General features: G+C 42.6%; 2 protein-coding genes across 3 annotated transcripts in view; one reads left to right on the top strand and one right to left on the bottom strand.

Annotated features, from left to right (window-relative positions):
• Positions 1-522: 522 nt before the first annotated feature.
• On the bottom strand, positions 523-2,430 carry ANAPC13 (anaphase promoting complex subunit 13). Of its 2 annotated transcripts, none has more exons than XM_029614742.1 (3): positions 2,312-2,430; positions 1,622-1,727; positions 523-1,410 (listed from the first exon to the last, which is right to left on the bottom strand). In XM_029614742.1, the coding sequence occupies exons 2-3, from the start codon at positions 1,718-1,720 to the stop codon at positions 1,285-1,287; spliced, it is 225 nt and encodes a 74-aa protein (XP_029470602.1). In that variant the 5' UTR covers positions 1,721-1,727; positions 2,312-2,430; the 3' UTR covers positions 523-1,284. The 2 variants fall into 2 exon arrangements, with proteins under 2 accessions (XP_029470602.1, XP_029470611.1); XM_029614751.1 differs by lacking the exon at positions 2,312-2,430 and adding an exon at positions 1,851-2,296.
• Positions 2,431-2,525: 95 nt separating this feature from the next.
• The window catches only part of SMC2 (structural maintenance of chromosomes 2), a 215,027-nt gene continuing 193,497 nt past the window's right edge, over positions 2,526-24,055 (top strand). Inside the window, exons 1-4 of the mRNA XM_029614730.1 lie at positions 2,526-3,013; positions 6,718-6,867; positions 7,400-7,522; positions 20,439-20,477. Coding sequence (XP_029470590.1) covers positions 2,846-3,013; positions 6,718-6,867; positions 7,400-7,522; positions 20,439-20,477 — 480 coding nt within the window. The 5' untranslated portion in view covers positions 2,526-2,845. The remainder of the gene's footprint in view (positions 3,014-6,717; positions 6,868-7,399; positions 7,523-20,438; positions 20,478-24,055) is intronic.

Below are 24,055 nucleotides of genomic sequence, written 5' to 3'. Positions count from 1 at the left end.
GCTAGCAGGAGTACACTATACCCACTGGTCCTGAGTCCATCTGCAACACGCTAGGAAAACTAGGAATTATTAGGAAAGGAATGGAGAATAAAACAGAGAATATCATAATGCCTCTGTATCACTCCATAGTTCAACTTCATCTTGAATGTTGTGTGCAATACTGGTTACCACATCTCAAAAAAGATACAGCAGAATTAGAAAGATACTGAGAAGAGTTATCAAAATGATAAAGAGATGGAACGATTCCCTATGAGGAAAGGCTAAAGAGGTTAGGACTCTTAAGCCTGGAGAAGAGACGGCTGAGAGGAGATATGATAGAGGTCTATAAAATGAGTGGCATGGAATATATAAATGTGAATCTGTTTACTGTTTGAAAGAGTATAAAGACTAGGCAACACACAATTAAGTTATTAGGTGAATCATTTAAAAGTAATAAAATATTTTTTTCCTCATTGCATAATTAAGCTCTGCAATTTGTTGCTGGAGGATGTGGTAAAAGCTATTAGTGTAGCTGCATTTAAAAAAGGTATGGACAAGTTCCTGGAGGAAAGATCTATAAACCATTTTTAAAGTGGAGTTGTACATATTTATCTCTTATCCCTGGGATAAGCAGTATGGAATCTATGAAACCCCTAGAAACAGGATACTGGGCTTTATGGATCTTTGGTCTGAACCAGTATGGCAAATCTTATGTACTTATGTTGTTAATTTCATGGAGTGTCCCCTTATTTGAACTCTTCTTGCTTTATCGACTTGCTGGACTGCTAGGCATCTTGTGAGGTCCTACCCGCATTAAACAGTACTTGCAACTAGCTCCTGAATTAGTCTCTAGTCTTTGTCCAATGGAACAGGGCCACTCCATTCCTCTGTTGCCCATGTCACAACAGGAAGTCCTGAGTGCAAAAATTCAACTTTTCTATTAACATACTTAAAAGGGTCAGACAAGAGTTTAGAATTTGGAGTATTTATAATTGAATAATATTTCTATAGCAGTAGTTTTACATAGTCCTGTACAAAATAATCCACATGGATATAGTGGCACTGTCCCAAAAAAGTCTCTGCTTGAGCAAACAAAATTAAGTGACTTGTTCAAGTTTAGTGATGAATAGAGAGGAATGCAGCCAAGGTGTTAAGTGTGCAAGTCCCCAGCTCTGTAATATAAAGCCCTATACTTCACAGTTGGTCTATTACACTTCTAGAACTAATCCTTTCAAAAGAGGTTTGTACATTTGAGTTTTGTGAAAAATATGACACTACAAATAGTTTTATGAGTTCCCCCCCCCCCTAGTTTCCTGTTGGGGGAATGTTCTCATGTAGATACTGCAAAGCTAAGTCAGTCCACTTCATCTCTTGCTCTTTCACAGATTCTGTTGTTCCACCATTGTCTTGCTCCGGTTCAGGAAGTTCATTCTGGAAACAGAAAAGCATGACATTTTTATCAAGAACACATTTCAGCATTTGTAGCTTTCAGTAACAGCCGATTGTGTTGTGGGCAGCTACAATTATAATTTTGAACCACTACATTTATTTCTCAGGTTACAGCTATGAGCATTATCTGCTTTAATTTCATATTTCTTAGGAAAGCATTTTCTATTTAGTACATTAACAAGTCATTGCCCACCAATGGTATTGCCACATCCTCATATGGCAATTTATCTTCTCTCCAGGCATCATCAATTAGATCCAGGATTCTTCCATCCCTTTGCACCTCGCTGTCCATCAGCACACTGTAATTAACAAAGAATTTCAGAACAAATGGCATCGTATTCTGAGAACTGTCCCCAATGAAACCCTGCCTCTTGGATTTCCTCTCAGATTAATGGATCCCACCAGCAGTGGGAATAACATACCAGAACGTTTTGATGAACGGGCCCTCAATCACCTCTCATTGCTGCAGGGACCTCGACTCAAGTTGGTCCCTTCGGTTCAATGCCTGTGAAGCGGCTTGTAAATTTATAATGAAATAAAGCTCATGAATTACTCTCGTGTGAGCCATCTCTCGGGATCTGAGAAGCACTTGGCAAGGCCTCTCAGAATCCCCCAATACGGGCCAAAAGCATCACCGCTCGGCTCCTAATAGTAACCGGAAGCGGTACCTAGCTCGCCCAAAACCAACGATTGTGCATTAAAAAAAAAAATATTATAATAATTGCCCGGGCTCAGGCACCGGCGCTGCTGCAGAAAGGGACCTTGGGTAGAGATTTCTCCTACCTTCCCCCATCCACGACAAGACACAGGCCAGAGAACTGAAGGAATACCACAGAAGCAACGTTAATAAACCAACAAATACAAATGCCAGCTTCACATTTACCTCCAAGTCCAATAACCCAGCAACTCTGCTCGGAGACGCGCGCCAGCACCAAAACAGCGAAGATCCCCCGCCCCCTCCCCAGGACCGCTCACAGCCAGGGCTGCCCTCCGCAATGCCCGTCTCCGACAACGCGAGAGAACGTTTCGCTAACCTCTAGAAAATGACGGGGGAAAAAAAAAAAAAAAAACCGTCACAATTTTTGAGTGGGGGCGAGATCAGTGTCTTTCGGAAAGCGCGAAAACGTTGAAGTTAGCGGTAGGGATTTCGGTCGATGTGCGAGTCAGGCGGAGGCGGACTCGGACCTGGCCCTAGCAAACGGTCGGCGGCGCCACCGCCGCCAAAATTTAAGTTTTGAGAAGGAGGTGCATGGAGGTATTGTCCCGTCATTTTTTGGCGGCTATTTTTGCCCGGTAGTGTGCCTAACGGGAAGTGCGAGGCTGCCGATCGTTTTCCTGGTGGATCGGTATTTTGCACCCCCCCCTCCCGGGTGGGGGGCGGGCTTGTGTGTCCCCGTTGGGGCTGAGAGGCTGGAAGATGTACATCAAGTCTATAGTCCTGGAGGGCTTCAAGTCCTACGCGCAGCGCACTGAAATCAACGCCTTCGACCCGCTCTTCAACGCCATCACCGGCCTGAACGGCAGCGGCAAGTCCAACATCCTGGACTCCATCTGCTTCCTGCTGGGCATCTCTAATCTGTCTCAGGTACCGGGGAGGGGAGAGGCTGTAAGCACCCGTCATTTTGCTCGGCTTCCTGTGTGTTGTCTATGGGAGCTTTGGCAGTTTTTAAGAAGGTGGATTAGGCGTCTTTTTTTTTTTTTTTTTTTTTACTGTAATGGTCTCCAGAAAAAAAAATACTTTGGGGCAGGAGAGGAAGCGGTTTCGTAGGTAGAACAGGGACCCCCCCCCCCCCAAACGTTTCAAGCGAAGGGCCACATAGGATGCTTTAAATTATCCCCCCCCTTCTTTAGATATCTCCGCATTGGAGGTAGATGTTATTCTCCAAAGGAGATTATTTTTCATGTGTGGCAAAGGAGAAAAATAAACAGAGATGGATTTTTGGGAGGGTAGAGATTAAAAAATAAAAAGTTGATAAGCTTTCAGGGATAAAAATAGGAAACGAATGTGGCTGACCTGTGTGTATGGATGGACAAGGAAGTTAAGCTAATAGCTGCAAGAGCAGATTGTGAATGACAGGGTTGTAAAACTATGAATAAAATGGAAAGATTTACCAAGACAAAGTTTTAACTTATTAGTTGAACACTCTATTGAGGTAGCATTCAGAAGCTGAATTTTGAGTAGAGGCATGTGTTTGTGTTTTGATGTTTTTAAACTAATTGGTACCACTGCTGAATAGTGAGGGGGAGTGGCTTTGTTGGAATGAGTGCCACTTTCTAAAAGTTTTTTGTATTCTCAGGTTTGTTTATATACCCACGGATCAGATGCCTTCCTTTACTGCATGCCTTATTCCCTACCTAATTATCTGCTGATTTATTGTCTTGATTCAGGGCCCAGTGAAACCAGATATGCTTGGCAGAATGCATACTTTACCCTGTAGCTGTGCACAAACGTTACTGCTGATGCAGCCAGGATTAATGATGGTATTAGCTATTACCCTCCCACCCCAATGCCGACTTACCTCATCTTTATTTGACTCCTTCAAGGTGGAGTAAAGTTTCCAGAGCTAGTGGAACCTGGAATTGGGATTTACACAGATGAAACTGGTTTTGTGCCCACAAAAACTGCCATCTGCACAGAATACTTTTTTTTTTTTTTCCCCACATAAATCGCGATTACAGGTCTCTATCAGAAATCAGTTTCTGCCCATAGACTGACACAAGTGCTGGAAACTTTACTCTACCTCTGACCAGGAATAAAATTTCCAGTGCAAAAAAAAAAAAAACCCAACAAAAAAAAACAACCTGAGTTAAGCCAGCACAGCTCTCTGCATTGGGGGTAGTAATTAATGCTTTCATTTGCATGGAATTTCCAGGTGAGGATGCTAAGCAGGACAGTTAACTCCTTGCTGCACCTGGAGTAACATTTGCAGACAAAAAATGTATGCACAACTGCAGGTAAAATTGTGTACGCTGTTGCGCACACCATTATTACATCAGCCTCGTTCTTGTATGTAACTTTTTTTTTTTTTTATAAGTCTCTAAAAATATAAATATACAGTCTGATAGGTAAAACAGCTTTGTGGTTAAGGTTCTTTGGTATCATAGGAAATGAGAGTATTTATTTTTTTTTATCCTTTTCCTTCTTGAGTTTGTAACTTTCTTTTTTTTTTTTTGCTGAAGTAGGGCAGACAGCCATTGGGATAGGATGAGCCATTCACAGACTTCATACTGATAATCTCCCACACTTCATGATTTTCATAGAAATGAAAACCATGGAAATAGGATACTGGCTTGTGGGTGTGATAAGTGTTGGGTAAATTAGGAGTTTAACCCTTTGTTGGGGGAGGTTTAAATCCCAAGTGCACACATTTATTTATTCTTCGGGGCCGCTCCGGCTAGTGTTTCTCTCGTACATTACTCTCTGTCCCAAGGGGTGGATCCTTTTTATGGGTAGAAGCATTAAGCTTATGGCATGGGTGCTGTTGTGCTCCTCTCTTACCGTGTGTGGTTAGAGGTGAAGCCCAAGGCATGAGATCCTGGGACAAACAGGCAGGACATGCTGGGTGCTAAAATAAGTTTACTGATTTCTTTAAAAACAAAGTAACATCCAGTTTATTAAGAATGGAAAGATACAGCTGTAATGTTTACAGATGCCTCTCTTTCTGGGTAGGTGTCTTTTCTCTTACTCTTCTGGGGTTCATTTTGCCACTTTTACTCTGAGTGTATGAACTGTCCCAATGCTGTAGTGAAATCCTATGGTGGGTAGGATTATCACAGAAAAATCCTAGCTTGGTTCAGATGTTTATTCCCAGTCACCCAGCCCGTGCCCTGGTCCCATAGGGGTGGAGAACCTGCAGGAGTCTCCAAAGACCTTGCACAGATAGAGGTGACTTCTCAGAAGGAGAAGTCTTGGATAATTGGGAACTAGACTGTCCCGGCCCTTGATCCCTATGAGGAGGGGTGGATAAACAAAATCTCCCCATAAAGCACCACCATAATACTTGCATGTCAAAAATCCCTGTGACTGCTGCTATACTGTCACTGGTGCTTTGTCATCTAGGGAGTAGGTTAGGGCTCACAGGTCCTTGGTGTCCAGTGAGAGCCTTCTCCAAAGGTTTAATCCGCAGCCTCCTCTAAAATCAGGATTCATTTTTGCCTTCAAAAATCTCACGCTGCTGGGTACTGTCACTGGAGTAGTGAGGCTCACAGTCTTCAGCCCATTCCCAAGAATCCTAAAATGGGATCCAGCAAAAATATGAGGGAGATTCTCTGGCAGGAAGTGCACTGTGAGAAACTTTCTCCAAAATAAATTTCATGATGAGGCAAGGAGGCCTCACCAGGGATAAGATGAGGCAAGGAGGCCTCTGAGGTAACTCAAAATGACCACACTGAGGGGCAGATGCAATAAAGTTCACCCAGCCTAGCGCGTGGGTTTAAACGCAGTTGGACGCACGTTTTGGTTGTGCTTTCCGATGCAGTAAGCGATTGGCGCATCCAAAACGTGCCCAAACACATGCTTAGCCAGTAGCGCCCATCACATGTAGATGATGCTATTAGCTATTACCCCCCAATGCAGAAAATCACTGGGCGCCCAATGCACACTTTTAAATTTGACAAACTTAACTCCAGCCCTGGAGACGGCGTAAAATCAATTTGTGAGTCAAGGGCTCATGAGAAATTAAAAAATATGGTCCTCTGTGCTTCCTCCTATTTAGTATCCTTGTGACACTTAAAGTTACTGTTTACGGTGTTGAAAAATAAATGTACGCGTATATTGTTTAAAAAAAAAAATAAAAAAAAAATTTTGGACGCATAATCTAGATACCCATAGCAAGGGGCGTCTTCAACAACCTCAGCAATATCGAGAAGAAGAATAAAAACGGACGCTCGTATGAGCGCCCATTAGAGTTGTGGGTGCCCGATGCATTTGAGTGCTAGGGTCGTGCAATTCCTCCCTAGCGTGTCCTTTTTTACACAGCCTCTCGTTTAAACTGCAGTGGGCGCCCAGGGGATGTGGCTACGGGCGTCATTAAACTAGCTTCTCTAAATAGGCTGAGGCAACCAATCCCAGCCCTCCAGGTTGAGAGGGGGCTGAAGAGATGGGAAAGCTCACAGCATTGTTGGCTTTCTAAGTTGGGACTTAGGGGCCATCTACGAGTAGCTGACCTGAGGGGGTGTCACAGGAGTAAAGCAGGGAAGCTGCGCAGGGAGGGAAAATAGACCCAGCTAAACTTAAATCAATCTGAATGCTGCTTTTTCCCTTTCTGTTCTTCTTCTGTCTTATTTTAGGTGCGAGCCTCAAATTTGCAAGATCTGGTTTACAAAAATGGTCAGGCTGGAATTACAAAAGCCACTGTGTCCATCATCTTTGATAATTCTGACAAAAAAAATAGTCCACTCGGATTTGAGGCCCATGACGAAATCACTGTTACCAGACAGGTTAGTTGACAATTACGTACCATAGCTTGTGGTACTCTGCTGTTTTGGGGGCAATATTCTTAAGAAAAAGAAAGGCAAGTGGAATAAATTGGCATAGTATATACTTAGCACCTATATTTCTTGTAATCATGCAAAACTGCAAAATGTTTGTTCTTTATCTTGTCTTCGGTGTACAGTGATCCAGTTGAAATTGTAATGATCTTCAGTGGCTGCTCCAGGAAGGGCTGGGCGTCACTGTTGCATGAAACCTAGGACTGCTTTTGCATACTTGAGCAAAACTGTCTTTTTATTTTTCTTTACATTTTGGGATTTGTTTCTGTGGTGGAGAAAGGCTTGCTCAGATCTGCTTCAAAATCAGTTGTTTGCAGTTCTATAAAAGCGTAATTTAAGCATATTTGTTTATGCTTATTATGAAAATATTTTGCAAAAATGTCTAGGCTGGCATTAGGGAAACCAACATATCCATTACCTTTCTGATCACCATACAACCTCAAAGTTCAGAGAGACATCATTTTTCCCTTTTTGATTCCAGGTGGTTATAGGTGGGAGGAATAAATACTTAATCAATGGTATTAATGCCAACAACATCAGAGTTCAAGACCTCTTCTGTTCTGTGGGCCTGAATGTAAATAATCCACACTTCCTCATCATGCAGGTATAGTATGCATCGTCTTAAACATACAGTCTCTCTTGGCATATGAATATATTTACAGCAAATAAATGTACACAAAGCAAATGAAATTCCTGATTGCACACTAAAAGATCAGCACTGTAGCTCACAGTGTCCTGAATGTTAACACTGACCTTGCCCCTTACCCCTGTGTAGTGTAGGGAGGAGGAATAGCCTAGTGGTTAGAGCAGTGGGCTACGAACAGGGTTTGAGTCCTGCTGTCGCTCCTTGTGACCTTGGGCAAGTCACTTTATCCTCCATTGCCTCAGGTACAAAACTTAGATTGTAAGCCCTCTGGGGATAGGGAAATACCTACAGTACCTGAATGTAAACCGATGTGATATCTCAGATCGAATATCTGTATATAAAATATATAATATTTTATTTATAAAATATATAATTATATAATAATAATAGTGTCCATGTCCTTTGATATGCTGTCCAGCTTTCACACCCTCTGGGACATTGTGCAGTAATTTCTATGTTCCCCTCTTCAGCATTTCAACCTGAAGGCTGCCTAAAATAAGATCTCTCTCTAATATTGCAACCACTGTCCTCCAAGAAAGAGGCCTCATCAAGAGCCGGCCTTGAGTATTGTCAAGACAGCTGAGGAGTCTCTTCTATTATGCTCCTCAATAACCAGCACAAATGGGTAGTACAGGGTACTCGAACTGTAACACATATCAGTAGCTCTAAAACAGAAGTGACTTTAGTTCTGACTCCTTCACTTGTCTTCAATTGATCTATTGGGAAAGGACCGAGCCAGCAGGAGCTCTAGTAGCTGGAGCTGCTGTAATTTATATATTTAAAAAAAAAAAAAAATCTCCTTTGGCCTCCTGCTGCTGTTTGTGTTCCTTCCTGACTTTTAAATGTATCTACAATTAAGGCAAGACGATGAGCCTGTGGGCCCTTCTGGAGGAGTTGAAGTCCTCCAACTTTTAGATGTCCAGCGGGGTGCCTAACTTTAGCCAGCTGGATTCTCTCCTGATGATATAATGGCTTACAATGAAGAAAGTAACCATACTACTCAGTTATAACTTTTAGTGTTGCTGACTATAAAGCAGGATAGATTTTTTTTTTTTTTAATCTGTTCAGTGATTCTGCACCTGGTGTTGCTCATTGGCTTCAGCAATTTGTTTTTGTGTTAGGTTCCTGATCAGGTTTCTTATGTGATAAACACCTGCACAGAATGTTATCGGAATGCAGAGGATGACCTGTTTTCAAGAAAGAGAGAAAATTCTTAATCCAGGCTTCCCAACCTGTCCTGGGACTCTACAGCCAGTCCGATTTTTCAAGATACCTTCAATGAGTATGCATATACTGAGTCTCCATGGTATGCAAATGTATCTCATGAAAACCTGGCTAGCTTGGGGTCCCCAGGACAGGTTTGGGAAGCCCTGTTCTAATTAGTCTGTCGGCATTCTAGTCGGGGCCCTTAGGCATCAACTATTTAAAAAAAGCAATGTCAGCATTTCCTGTTCCATGATTCTTAGTAGTTTAAGTTTGTATTTAACTCTGTTTAGGGTCACACTTACACCCCCCCCCCCCCCCCCCCCCCCATAAGTATGGATATAGAAACTTGCTCAGTTTTGTTTTGATTTACACTGTTGAAGAGTGTGGTGTGGTTGTTTTTTTTTCTTCTGGTGATTGCATTCAAGTATAATTTTGTCCTGATTGTACGGCAACAATTAACTATTAGATAATTTCACAGAAGTGCCAGTTAGAGATAAATCCACATCTTTGTTTCTAAGATGTTTTAGGCCGGCCCTTTCTTGATTGTATTTGATATTTTATGAGGAACAGCAATATTGCAGTGCATTCAGAGTCCTGCTTGTTGTGGTTTCCAGTTCAGTTTTTGTCTGTATGTTTCTATTTATATTTCATGATTGCTCTATTCTGTGCTTGGTGAGGGTCTATCTGTGTTCTGCATGTGTGACTTAGGTGAGATATTCTGTTAGTGTGTAGTTTCTATATAGGGATCTATAGCAGCCTGACTTGTTCTGTTCTCCTAATAGCAGGTGAATTGGTGTTTTAGGGCCTGATGTAATAGTTTGCAGTGTTTCTACACAAAACAATGCTGCCTCTTCTCGTGGACACCCCGTCTATGAATAAATCACAAACAAAGTATGGAATGTGGATACCAGCTCAGCTCAGATGCTGAGAAAAAGGCGGCCGCATAAAAGAATAACACAGCAAAACATTCTCTAACCCCCAAAGCAGACATTTGTTGTCGAAATGCTGGCAGTGTGGGGCAATGGGAATCAGAAGCAGGAAGGAAATGAACATTTTTTAAGTGATCGCAGCTCTCTTCACTTTAAGATAAGGGCTTTCCTGCTTTTTTACATACATTTTCCAGAGAGGATCCTTCAATATAAAATTCAGAGGCTTTTTGAGCAAGTTCTGAATTGATATTTTATTTGCATTACAAAATGAAAAAATGATTTATGATCCTGGCCGTCTGGCGAGAACCAACAGCGCTGTCATACTGGACCTGGAGGAACAGTTGGCATTTTATGATGAATATGGAACGTTTGGCCACACGGGACTCTCCGCGACGCAGACAGCACTTTCTCAAGGTGTGGCAACCCTACATCCAGGCGCTTCCCCCGAGAGCTCGCAGTCTCGTACTCAATGATTGATTTTGAAACACCTGGACTCCTTGCAGATCCTGAACGGGAGAGGGGGGGGTTGATCCAATGGTACTCTGGTTGCGTACCTCATTGTATGGACATTGTGACTGGGCCAAGTGTTTGCTCTCCACAACGACTGTCTATTGTTAAACTTGAAAAGCTAATAAAAATTGTTTTCTAAAAAAAAAAAAAAAAAATGAACTCTGAGATTGTAAATTAAAAACTGTATACAAATTCAGTTATGCCATAGCCAAAGGTATGGCACATGCCTAATCCAGAGAGATTGGACATTACATATAGCCAATAGGGAATTCACACCTCATGCTATATTTGCAGTGTTGCCTTTTCATAGGTAGGGCGATTACAGTTTTAGTCTGATAGGTCGATTGAGTAATTTAAAAAAAAAAAAATTTTTAAGGATTTTGAATTGTACAGTGCTCTGGTAGTGGAGGGAGTTTTGTGTTGCTGAGGTGACAACAGAAACATGTGTACCAAATATCTCTCTCCACGTCTCCTTTTTAGTGATGTGGGCCTGTCTCAAACATCCCTCTTTTCCCCTTCTCCACCAGTCTCACTCTCTGTCTTTGCTCCACAGTCTATCCCAACCAGTCCCCCTCTCTCACCCTCCACCAGTTCAGCTCGGTCAGTTGTTCTCTCTTTCACTGCCAGTCCATCCCTGATAGTCACTGTGTGTGTATCGCATTCCACCTGTTCATCCCTACCAGTCACTCTGTGTGTGTCTCTCTTTTGCTTTCCACCTGTCTATCCCTATCAGTCACTGTGTATGTGTCTCAGTTATTGAGCGCAAAACACAATCAAAACTCCTGTGCGGATGATCTTAAGAAAGGTCATTAACATCAAGAGTCCAGAAAATGTCCCTTTTCTTGTGATGTATTCTTACTTTTAAGCTACGGTAATTTTGTTTTTTAAACTAATAATGTACAATTTTATACCTCTCAATGTATTTTCCTGTCATATCTTTGTAACTTTTTCTTTGTAAACCGTTGTGATGTAAATACGAACGCTGGTATACAAAAATAAATAAATAAATTCCAGCCCTTGCTGCAGGCTTAAGCACCATCACTTTTCACACCTGAGGAGCCCCTTGATTCATGGATCCCAGCCTCTACTAAAATCAGCAAAATCTTCAACCTAACAACTATAAGGTGTTTTCCCTGCTAGCAGACTACCTCACCTCAGTCGCAAATGCAGAACACAGACAGACCCTCACCAAATCAGAATAAAAAGGCCATGAAATATAAATAGAAAGGTGCAGACAAAAAACAAAACTGGAAAAACCACTAAAAATCAGACTCAAATGTAGTGCAATAATGCAAAACAGAAATATACCCATTCCTCAGAAAACAAAATCAAGAAGTATAAAATCAATCATTAGTAAACCATGCTAACAAAAATATATTTCAAAACAGATGATGAATAGAACATATAATAATAATAAGGAAAAAGTTACACTTCCCAAAAATCAATTTAAATATTCAAAACAGACCCAATAATTAAAATTTATAAGAAAAGCAATATCCCCCTCTCCATATCTACGAACCGTTTGCCTTCCAGTCATCCTGAGATTATAGTGGAGGGGAGAGAGAGGTGCGTAAAACTTTTTTTTTCCCTCTCTCAGATGCGCGCACACTCAAATCTTTCTACCTTCTCACTCCCCTTTTCCACTTGCATCCTTCCTCCTTCACCTTTGAGCCAGTCACTTACCTTCTCACTCAATTCCCTTTCCTTCTGTCATTCACGTATCACTCATCCCTCTCATTCACTCTTTCCTCCCCTCATTCTTACCCTCTGTCACTTGTCTCTTCCCACTGACACACACTCTTCTTTCCTTCCCAACCCACCAGGTGACTTGCCCTTCCTGCTGACTGGGTGCTGGAGGCCAGCCAGCAGGTCAGCCTTGGGTCCACTGTTGTGCAGACCCTCTTCTTGCTGACAAGTGGGTGGGAACCTTGCCAGTTGGGTCGCAAGCTGTGCCATGTGCTGCTGCCTTCTTGCTGGCAAGAGGGTGGGAACCCAGCCAGCATGACATTAAGTAGCGCTGCCGATGCTCCTGAGCTTAGTCAGGGCCCGACTTTGCACAGGCTGCATATGATATAAATTTTAGAGAACTAGGGGGGCTGGAATAAAGATGGTGATGGGCCGGATTTGGCCCACAGGCCATAGTTTGCCCACTACTGATCTAGAGGCCATATTGATAGTGAAGTTTGCTAACTTGCCTCATAAAAAGCTTGCCTCTTTTACTGCTAATGATATTAATTTAGCTGTTTCCTGGGAGGACGAAATTAAAACAATTGTTTATCAAATTGCCCCACTTAAATGGCACTGTAGACAGACAAATTTTGTCCCATGGTAAATTTCTTAGACTAAGACCTTCCACCGTTCTCTCAGGTGTAGTGAAAATAAATGGTGTAAATTTTAAATCTAATGAAAATCTCCAATCGATGCTGATTATTCAGGCAAAAAAGAGCCATTTTCAAATTGTTTTGCTGAAATTGGTTACAATTATAGAGAGCTTTATAGAATTGCTAAAAAGTATTCATCCTTCTCAAAAAATGATAATACTAAGACTCTGGTACACCTAGTTCTGAATTTTTAACTTTTTTATTTCTTCAAAAGTTTCTAAAATCGCTGTTGGTTTTTCTTCAGTTCTTAATTGGTATGATACTTTTCTGGATAGCTTTTTATAATTGGTTATTTTTTCAGGATGTTGCTGCTAGAGAAGTTTCTCAGTATATCTCTAGGTTAAACCCTTCTTTTAGCCCATTTTCATGCTTGTGATGCAACTGTTTTTTGGTTTTTTTTGTTTTTGTACAAAACAGTAAACTGAGTGACATGTCTCAACATTTTTCTCCTTTATGTTCCCTCCCTTCTTCATCCCTATCCCTCCCCTTAACCCCCCTCAGTCCTCTATCAGTTCCCTGCTCCAATTGGTTAACATAGACATCTGCAATAACATTAAAAGAGACAGCCCTGGTATTATATCACCGTGATAACCTAGGACAAAAAGACATACCCTCTATATTATAGTAAGCTTGTGAGGATGGGGCCTCTTCTCAATGTGGTAGAATGACACAGGATAAATGAGCAGAATATAGTGGGTATATTGGCATATGAGTGCTTCTAAAAACTTGCTAATGATCTAAGGAAGGTTGAGAAGCATACCAGGCAATGATAATCATGTGTAAAGGAGAGGGAGTTAATCCCTATAGGTGACCTGTATAAGAATGATGATGATACTGGTGGCACTACTGATAGCCATTCAGAAGCATAATAGCATTCATGGAAAATACAGTATTAAGTCGGGGTTGTGGTTGGCAGCACTGTGGGTGATAAGAATGTTAAAAAGTGGTTCCCATATTAGGTGATTGGTAGTGAGTTTCTTCAGGGATGATGACCTGGCTATAGCATATTCCAATGAGCATAAGTGTATCATTTTTTGTAGCCGGGGTTCATGGCTTGGACCTTGTGGGTCCATTCATCTAAGCAGGATAACCTTCTTGCCCATCAGGCTGGCTCTGCCCAGGAAGAGACGTGTGGGAGAGCTCAGTGTTGGGTGGTGTTGGGCATTGTGGCCAAATAACCAAAAGTCTGGCTGGAGTGGTAAAGTGGTATGCAGCAGTTGAGTGCAAGTATTTTTTTTTTTGTATGTGGTCCTAGAAACCTAATACTAATATAAATTCCCAGAAGTAATGAAAATAGGTGCCCACACTTTGGTGGCATTTAGTGCAAAGGTTAGAGGAGGTGATTCTATATTGAAAAGCACGGTCTGGGGTGACATAAATTTGCCAGAGGAATTTATATTCTGTCTCACGGATGGTAACATTTTCGGATAAGTCCGTGAGTGAAGCAAACTGTTTTAAAAGATGTCATAAGGGACTGAAAACTGATTCCATTTCATCCAACACACATGCAGAGTCTCTAAGAAAGGTAATGTCCTGTCCTCAACCAGCATTTTGTAGAACTAGGAAATAGTAGGGTGCTGTGTCTTTCCTAGTGCCAAGACTGCCCGTATTCTCTGGTTGGCCCCCACTTCCTCATAGACCGTGGGATTGCTATTAAGGAGATGTCTCACTTGGAGAAAGAGATACAAACCTATGGGAGTAAGTTTGTATTGCTGTTGTAGGACAGAAAAGTCTAGTTTCTTTCCCGTAGTAGGTTGAAACAGTTGGTATACATAAACCAGACCCTGCTTATGCCATCGGGGAAAGGCAACCTCTGTCAATCCGAGCAGGAAAGTGGGGTGGTTGTTAACTATTATCAACGAGGTCGTGCGAGAACAGTGACCATACAGTTTACATGGTTGCAGCCAAGCCTTCCGACATGTGCGAAACAACTCATGAAACCTAATGCTGGAGGGAGTTGTTTGTAGGTCTGCTTGAAAAAGGGAATTAAGCGAGGGTACCCCATACCAAGCTAAAAGGTCCTGATGTGGGGTGTAGAATGAGGAGTGAAACAGCCAATCTCGGATATATCGTAGACTACATGCTAGGTTGTACAATAGCAGTCTGGACACCCAAGGCCTCCAGACTTCATGGGCTGGGTGAGAACAGGCATAGGTAACTGCGCTTTTTTTCTTTTGCCACAGAAAGACCCGTAGTGCTTTATGAAAACATTGGGAATCCTTTTTAGTAAGCCAATTGGGCACCATTTGGAGAATATAAAGCCATTTCAGCATTAGAACCATTTTGAACAGTTGGATCCGACCCATCAAGGATAGGGGTAGAGATTGCCATCTATTCAAGATCTTTTCTGTATGTGACAGTAAGGGTTGGACGTTTGCCTTATAGAGGTCTTTAATATTGAACAGTATCCTAATCCCTAGATACTTTAAATCAGTTTGTGCCCATCATAGCGGAAATGTAGAGGGTCATGCCAGTTGGAAAGTACCAGTCACATCAATGGCTTCCGATTTTTCTTTGTTGATTTTGAGACCAGCAAAAGTGCCGAATAGTTTTTTGTAGGCGTAGCAATTCGGTTAATGAGGCAAACAGATTTGTGAGAGAGACTAATACATCATCCGCAAAGGCAGCTATTTTAAAAATATGCGGGTTGTTACCAAAGCCCGAGATGCTATGTGTATTGTCTATCTTCCACAGTAAATGGTCGATCGATTAAAATGTATAGCAGGGGTGACGAGGGGCATCCCTGCAGGCCTCCACGTCGTATGGGGATGTCATTGGAGACCATCTGACTGGCTACAATGCTTGAGGTGGGGGTGTCATATAAAAAAGTAAATATTGCAGGAAGTGTGTGTTCCCCCCGGATCCCATATCTATGGAGAACAGAGAAAAGGTAAGACTGACACCCGGTCAAATTCCTTTTCCAAGTCGAATCCAATGGCCAAGGCAGGGATACTCTAGTTTTGACACACCCGCAAAGCAGTGATTAATTTGATGATGTTAATGTTCGCTTTCCGCCCCTTGACAAACCCCACTTGGTACCGAGATATGAGAGCAGGCAGCAGGGTGTTCAACCTTTCGGCTAAGATTTTGGCTAGTAGTTTAAGATCACAATTAAGTAAGGAAATAGGACGATAGGAGGCAGGCAAAAGCGGAACCTTACCCAGTTTGGGAAGTACCATGATATGTGCTAAGTTGAAGTGTGGTGGGAAAGAATGTTTGGCCAGGCCATCCAGATAGAAATCCATCAATGGGGCAGCCACCTGGTGATGTAAACATTTATAAAAATCGTATGAAAACCCATCCGGGCCCGGTGACTTCCTAGGTTGTACCAAGTTCATTGCCTGTAAGACCTCTACACTTTGGATGGGCCTATTTTAAGAAATCTAACTGAGAGGGTTGGGAGGTCCATCCCTTCAAAAAAACAATATTCCTCCTCCTTCCCTTCACATGGGTCTGTAGTGTATAAGGTTTCATAAAACGATCTAAACATATCACATACCTCTCTCTTTTACTAGTGATCTGTACTCCTCTAGTGTTATGCATGTTGGGGGGTAAAAGTCATGGCTATATAGTGCAGACTAGGTTAGCTAAAAGTTTCCCCGTTTTGTTACCGTATCTGAATAATTGTTGCTCCCCTTTCTGTAAATGATGCTGTGCCCGCAAATGGAGGCTCATATTCAATTGGTTAAGTATACTATGGTACTGAGCCATATGGCTCGAGTTTGGAGTTTGTTGCATAGCAGTCTTTGTGGCTTTTAGTTGGGCCCCTAACTCCAGGATAGTCCGGTTCAGGGTTTTGTTTTTTACGGGAGCTAAGATATGAGATGGTGCTCCCCCTTAGCACCGCTTTGCCTGTCTTCCAAAAAAGCTGGGGCTCAGAGGCTTGTTGTTGGTTATGGATGGTAAAGTCTGCCCACTGCTCTTTTAAATATTTTTGGAATGTAACATCGTCTTTGAGGTAATTGGGGAACCTCCAGACATGGGCAGCATCCCGATCGAGTTTAGAACAGAGGAGTAGAGAGACTGGGGCATGGTCAGATATCACCTGCATTTCTATAGTAGCCTGTGCAACATCTGGGAAGGCAGCTTGTGACAGAAGTATATAGTCAATATGAGAGAATGAAAGGTGGGATCGCGAGATGTGGGTATAATCTCGTTCCTCCGGGTGAAGGGGTCACCAAATGTCGACCAGTCCTAATTGGTGGCAAAGAAATCTTATACCCTTACCCGGTGGGCTCTTATTAGAGAAGAATCATGCACACAAAGTCCCCCATGAGAAAAAGCATACAGTGTACATTGCACATTAATATATTAAATAAATTGACAAAGAATATGTGGGAGTATTCGCTAAGGGGTAGATTTACAAACACGGCGCGTTCGTGTACTTTTGTTGGCGCTCCAGGCGCCAACAAAAGTACGCGGGATTTTAGTAGATACGCGCATAGCCGCTAAAATCCGGGATCGGCGCGCGCAAGGCTATCGATTCCGTATAGCTGGCGCGCGCCAAGCCGCGCAGCCTACCTCCGTTCCCTCCGAGGCCGCTCCGAAATCGGAGCGGCCTCGGAGGGAACTTTCTTTTGCCATCCCCTCACCTTCCCCTACCTAACCCACCCGCCCGGCTCTGTCTAAACCCCCCCCCCTTACCTTTGTCGGGGGATTTACACCTCCCAGAGGGAGACGTAAATCCCCGCGCGCCAGCGGGCCGCTAGCGAGCCAGGACGCGACCTGGGGGCGGGCCCGGAGGGCGCGGCCACGCCCCCGGACCGCCCCGGGCCGTAACCACGCCCCCGAAAGGCTCCCGACATGCCCCGAAAACGCCGCGCGGATCGGGCCCGCCCCGACACGCCCCCCCCTCTGAAAACCCCGGGACTTACGCGAGTCCCGGGGCTCTGCGCCCGCCGGTAGGCCTATGTAAAATAGGCGCACCGGCGCGCAGGGCCCTGCTCGCCTAAATCCGCCCGGATTTAGGCGAGCAGGGCTCTTAAAATCCGCCCCTAAGGGCATATACATTGCAGAATGTGATGGGAGACCCATTCCACTCCCCTATCAAGATGGCATAGTGCCCCTCGGGGTCCATCAAACTCTTAGTTATCTGGAAATTTATCGCTTTATTAATAAGTATGGCCACCCCTGCTTTCCTACCCTGGGCCACAGACTAGACACAGGATCTCACTCAGTCATGATGTAATTTCTCATTTTCTACTGAGGATAAGTGTGCTTCCTGAAGGCCTACTATAGCTGGTTGTAGTTTCTTGAGGTGGGATAATATCTTTTTTCGCTTGATAGGTGAGCCCAGTCCATTCACATTCCAAGTTATTAATTTAGACATCACTGCTTAAAATTAGGGTGTGATGTTGCTGTTTTTAAAGCTGCTAAAGACCAAATTTTTCCTTCGTTGGCAGTGTTAATTAATAATTCTCTTTATCAAGGTAATGTCCCTAGTGTTTTGAAGAAAACTTCAGCGAAACAGTCATTAAAGAAACTAGGCCTTGATTGTAGTGACTCATCAAACTACAGATCAATATCTTCATTGTGGTTTTTTTTTTTGGCAAAACATTTGGAGTCAATTGTGGCTAAACAATTGTCTGAATTATTTTTTTTTTTTGGGGGGGAGGAACAGAAATTAGTGGACCCTCCTAAATTTGGTTTTCAGAAAGATTTGAGGGTGGTTTTTTTTTTTTTTACCTCTTAATTACCTCTTTTGGATACTGTTAAGAGAAGACTTGATGCTGGTAGTAGTTTGTTCTTGTTTCTTTGGATATCTCTTTGGCTTTTGATACCGTGAAACATAATATTGTGTTATCTAGACTAAAAGAAAGTGGTATCACAGTTGTGATTTTGGATTGATTTACCTCACTTTTTTTTTTTTTTTTTTTATCTGAACTCAATTTTAGAAAATTCAGATTGGGGAAAATTGTTCTAATTGATTCACTTCGAAAATGTGCAGACAATATTCAGTTTTTAATTTGTGTGCAATCCTTTTAGACACCGGTTCCTTTTAGAACTGTTGCAAATTTGTCTAACTAGTATTCAGAAATGGTTACTTAATAATGAACTCACTAAATATGGCAAATATTTTATTTAGATATCAAACATTTTCCACTCTTTCTCCTCTGTTATCCTTGGTGGTGTTACCTTTCCCCTTCACTCAAGTATTAGGAATTTAGGGGTTTGGATTGATTCCCACTTTTTCCCAGCATGATATAAAAACTGTAATTCGATTGGGTTTTTTAAAGTTGAGAGTTTTTATCTGGGCTTAAACATATTCTAGAGGATGTAGATCTGTGTACAGTTCAGGCATGTATTCTCCCTCTGATAGAATATTGCAATATTGTTTACTTAGGCCTGCCAACCTAGTCTTTAAAGTCAATTAAACTTCTACAAAACTCTGCTGCCAGGGTCATTACTGGAAAAAACCACAGAGAGCACATTCCTGTTATAGCTAGTTTACATTGGCTACCAATTTTACAAATGTAAAACTGATTTCATCCGATAAATCACCATGGGCAAATGCTTTAGCAAGACTTTATTGCCCTAAGATCACAACAAAGGACTATTGATATACCAGCAGCATGTCAAGCTCGTCTGTCTGTTATGAGAAATTGTGCTTTTTCTGTTGCTGCCTCAACTTTTTTGGAACACCTTTACCAAAAGAGATCAGGCAACTGGACTGATTAAAAACATTTATGGGCGGATTTTAAAAGCCCTGCTCGCGTAAATCCGCCCGGATTTACGCGAGCAGGGCCTTGCGCGCCTATTTTCCATAGGCTGCCGGCGCGCGCAGAGCCCCGGGACGTGTGTAGGTCCCGGGGTTTTTGGAAGGGGGCGTGTCGAGGGGGCGGGACTCGATGACGCGGTGTTTCGGGGGCGGGACCGGGGGCGTGGTTTCGGCCCAGGGCGTTTCGGGGGCGTGGCCGCGCCCTCCGGAACCGCCCCCGGGTTCAGTCTCGGTGCGCCAGCAGCCCGCTGGCGCGCGTGGATTTACGTCTCCCTCCGGGAGGCATAAATCCGTGGATAAAGGTAGGGGGGGGGTTTTAGATAGGGCCGGGGGGGTGGGTTAGGGAGGGGAAGGTGAGGGGAGGGCGAAAGAAAGTTCCCTCCGAGGCCACTCCGAAATCGGAGCGGCCTCGGAGGGAACGGTGACAGGCTGCGCAGCTCGGCGCGCGCCGGCTGCCCAAAATCGGCAGCCTTGTGCACGCCGATCCAGGATTTTAGAAGATACGCACGGCTACGCGCGTATCTTATAAAATCCAGCGTACTTTTGTTTGCGCCTGGTGCGCAAACAAAAGTACGCGAACGCGCTTTTTTTAAAAATATACCCCTTAAGTTTTTATGCTGAAGACTTTTTTTTTTTTTTTAATTGTACTTATTGCTCTCTGAAACATTATCAAACAGGTTTGGTTGTAAAGTACTCTGGCTTTTGTATTCGTATTTTTATTAAAACTTCATCAGGTTGGCTGACTTTGTATTTTCAGGTTTTATGTATTTTAATTTTATGTATTTTTTTAATGCTATTTTATTTCATATTATGTATATTGCTTGATATCCTCTCTCAGCCAGTTAAGAAATTCTTTCTTTTTTGCAAAAACATCCCTGATCTTGTGTGCCAGAATTCATTGAGGATGAAAATGAAAACCTAACGTTTTCCAAAAATTTGTCAGGAATTAAACCATTGTAACATAAGTATGTGCAATGTTTATCCAGCTATTTTTTCCTTCTCTGACTTCTGTGTCTATACGATTTTTATGTAAAGTTTCACCGCTTTACCCTGATAACCTGTATGGTTCAAAACTGTATACGATTTGAGTTTCAGGAACTTCATCTGATCATTGTGCCTCTTATTTTTAGGGTCGAATTACGAAAGTACTCAATATGAAACCTCCAGAGGTGAGTTTTAAGATCACAACAAACTATATTGTTGCCATTTCTATTGTGCTATGTGGGCTTTAAAGTCTTATAAGCATGGGGAGGGGATTTTTGATCTTTTCTACCAATGAGCAGGGTTGAATTAGCCATGACCAAGGACGTTGCTAGTACATAAAAGATCCAGGCATGGGCCCATAGGTTCTCTCCCCCCCCCCCCCCCCCCCCCCCCCCCCCCCCCCCCATATTTTGATAATTAAACCTTTATGATACAAGGGTAACTGGGATACAGGCTTAGTTACTGGTTGTCTTGACCCTCTCTTCCCTCTTGTTGCAGTTTGAAAAGAGAGGCATGGGGCAGTACTGTAGTCTTTTGCTTCATAGGCTGCTCCTCTGCCTGTGTCCTAGAGCTGCTCTGTGTTAGGCCTCCTTGCACTGGTAGCATTGGTATGTAGATCCATTCTGGCTGTTGGACGAGAGTTTCCTCTCTTTACGTCAGAATTCAAGTCTCTTGAAGGAAAGGTCTGGTGTTTCATGGGGATTCTGTTCAATTCTTTCTTGCAGCCTGGCTCTTGAGAGGTCTTGCTTAAGTAAGGATATTCCCAAGAGATGGATACCTGGTTGCCTTCTCAGGAAAGTTTTACTTGGTGGATTTTTGAAGATTGGTGCACTGCTAAGGAAGCTTTTTCCTAGAGTGAATTTGATACCTTCCATTTGGCATTTTTTTTTTTCAAGGAGGTTGGATAAAAGTCTAGTTCTCATTTTCTTGAAAGTGCAAATATTTATTTATTAATACAATTCTGTTCTGCAAAATCCATTCTGTTCAGTGTGGATTACAAAATAGCATACATAAAAACATTATAAACAATACAAATATAAAACACAATTAAAACAGATTAACAACTTTTTAATTCAAATTTTCTGCAGTTCCCAACAAATTCAGTTCTTCTTCCTCATACTCCTTTCTAAACAATACAGCCTTACTAACGTCCTAAATCGTAGGTAGTCTTGTTCTTGATGCAACTGCATCTGTGCAACTGTGGTAACCTATTCCACATTACTGGGGCCATCAACAAATATGCCCTTGTTGTTGTTCTAACTAAGTGATGTTCCTTAACAGAAAGTATCTTTAACAATTCTTTTGATGCTGACCTTAAACGCTTTGGTTCATAAACATAGAAACCTAGAAGTGATGACAGAGAAGGACCTAGTGGCCCATCCAGTCTGCCCAGCAAGCTCCCATACTTATCAGTTACTCAGACCGCCAAGGTCAGGGCTCTTGTTGGTTACTGTTTTGAGTCCAATTTCCTTTCACCCCCCTGCTGCTGAAGCAGAGAGCAAAGTTGGAGTTGCATCAGAAGTGTAGTATCAGGCTTTTTGGTTAAGGTTAGTAACCGCTGCATCAAGCAAGCTACCCCATGCTTATTTGTTTTCCTAGACTGTACAGTTCAGTGTCCTTCTTGGTTGTTGTCTAAATCCAATTCCTCTTTTTCCCTCTACCGTTGAAGCAGCGAGCAATGATGGAGTTGCATCAACAGTATCAAGGCTTATTTGTTAAGGGCAGTATCCGCCACACCAGCAACTTACCCCCATGTCTCTTACTTCATTCCCCTCCCCCTTGCCTTTAGGGGATCCACAGTGTTTATCTCATGCTCTTTTGAAATCTTGCACCTTTTGTCTTCACCACCTCCTCCTGAAGAACATTCTGGGCATCCACTACCCTCTCTGTTAAGAAATATTTCCTGACATTGATTCTGAGTCGTCCTCCCCAGAGTTCATTTCGTGATCCCTGGTTCTATTGGTTTTTTTCCAGTGGAAAAGTTTTGTTGTTAATTGTGCATCATTAAAACCTTTCAAGTATCTGAAGGTCTGTATCATATCACCCCTGCTCCTCCTCTCCTTCAGGGTATACATATTCAGGTTCTTCAACCTCTCCTCATAAGTCATTTGATGGAGACCACCCACCATTTTGGTCACCCTTCTCTGGACCGCCTCCATCCTTTCTCTGTCCCTTTTGAGATACGGTGTCCAGAACTGAACACAGTACTCCAGGTGAGGCCTCTCCAAGGATCTTTGCAAGGGGATTATCACGTCCTTTTTCTTACTAGATATTCCTCTCTATTCAACCCAGCATTCTTTTAACTTTAGCTATCGCCTTGTCACATTGCTTCCACATCTTTAGATCGCTGGACACTATCACCCCAAGGTCTTTCCTGTTCTGTGCACAGCAGCGTTTCACCCTACATCACATACAGTTCCTTCGGATTATTGTATCTCAGATGCATGACTCTACACTACTTGGCATTAAATCCTCGTTGCTATATCTTTGACCATTCTTCAAGCTTCCTTAAATCACGTCTCATTCTCTCTACTCTTCCAGCATGTCCACTCTGTTGCAGATCTTAGTATCATCTGCAAATAGATAAACTTTACCTTCTATCCCTTCTGCGATGTTGCTCACAAAGACATTGAATAGAACCGGTCCCAACACGATCCCTGCGGCACTCCACTTAACACCGTTCTCTCTTCAGAGTATGTTCCGTCAACCAATTATCCACGCCACCATCTTGGTGCTCACTCCCAAGCTTCTCATTTTGTTCATGAGTCTTCTATGAGGGACCATATCAAAGGCTTTACTAAAATCCAAGTAAATCACATCGAGTGCTCTTCCCTGATCCAATATTCTAGTCACTCAATCAAAGAAATAAATCCGATTTTTGTCTGTCAGGAACTTCCCCTTGTGAATCCGTGCTGTCTCGGATCAAGCAACCCATCAAATTGTAGGTAGTTCACTATCCTTTCAGCAGAGTCTCCGTTAATTTTCCCAACACTGAGGTGAGGCTAACTGGCCTGTAATTTCCAGCCTCCTCTCTGCTCCCACTCTTGTGAAGCGGGACCACCACCACTCTTCTCCAATCACTCGGCACCACTCCCATTTCCAGGGATATATTGAAAAGGTCACTCAGCACATTCTGAGCTCCCTCAGTATCCTAGGATGAATCTCATCAGGCCCCATGGCTTTGTCCACTTTGAGTTTTCCTAACCCTTCCCATATATTCTCTTCTGTAAATGGGTTTCATCAAATCCATCACCCTCCACAACCTTGTTAACCAGCGACGGTCCTTCTCCAGGGTCTTCCTTAGTGAACACCTAACTGAAGTATTTGTTTAATATTTCCATCCTTTTTGTCTCTTTCCACACATTCATCCTTTTCGTCTCTTTCCACACATTCATCCTTTTCATCTTTCAGTTTCACTATACCATTTTGGACCTTGCTCCTTTCTCTGATGTATCTGAAAAAATGTTATCTCTGTTTACCTCTTTGACAATCCTTTCTTCTTCCAAACCTTTTGCTTTCCTGATTTCTTTCTTTGTCTCTCTCAGTTTAACCAGATATTCTTCCCTGTGTTCCTCTTTTTGGGATCCTTTATATTCCTTGAACGAGGTTCTTTTTATTTTATCAGCCACCTCCTTTGAGAACCAGATAGGTTTCTTATTTCTCTTGCTTTTGTTAACTTTTCTAATGGAAAGATTAGTTGTCTTTATAATTGCTCCTTTTAGTTTGGCCCACAATTGTTCCACCTCTCCCATTTTCTTCCAGT

This window comes from Rhinatrema bivittatum, chromosome 1 (assembly GCF_901001135.1).
Source record: "Rhinatrema bivittatum chromosome 1, aRhiBiv1.1, whole genome shotgun sequence".
NCBI lineage: Eukaryota > Metazoa > Chordata > Amphibia > Gymnophiona > Rhinatrematidae > Rhinatrema > Rhinatrema bivittatum.
This window is presented reverse-complemented; position numbering and strand designations above follow the sequence as displayed.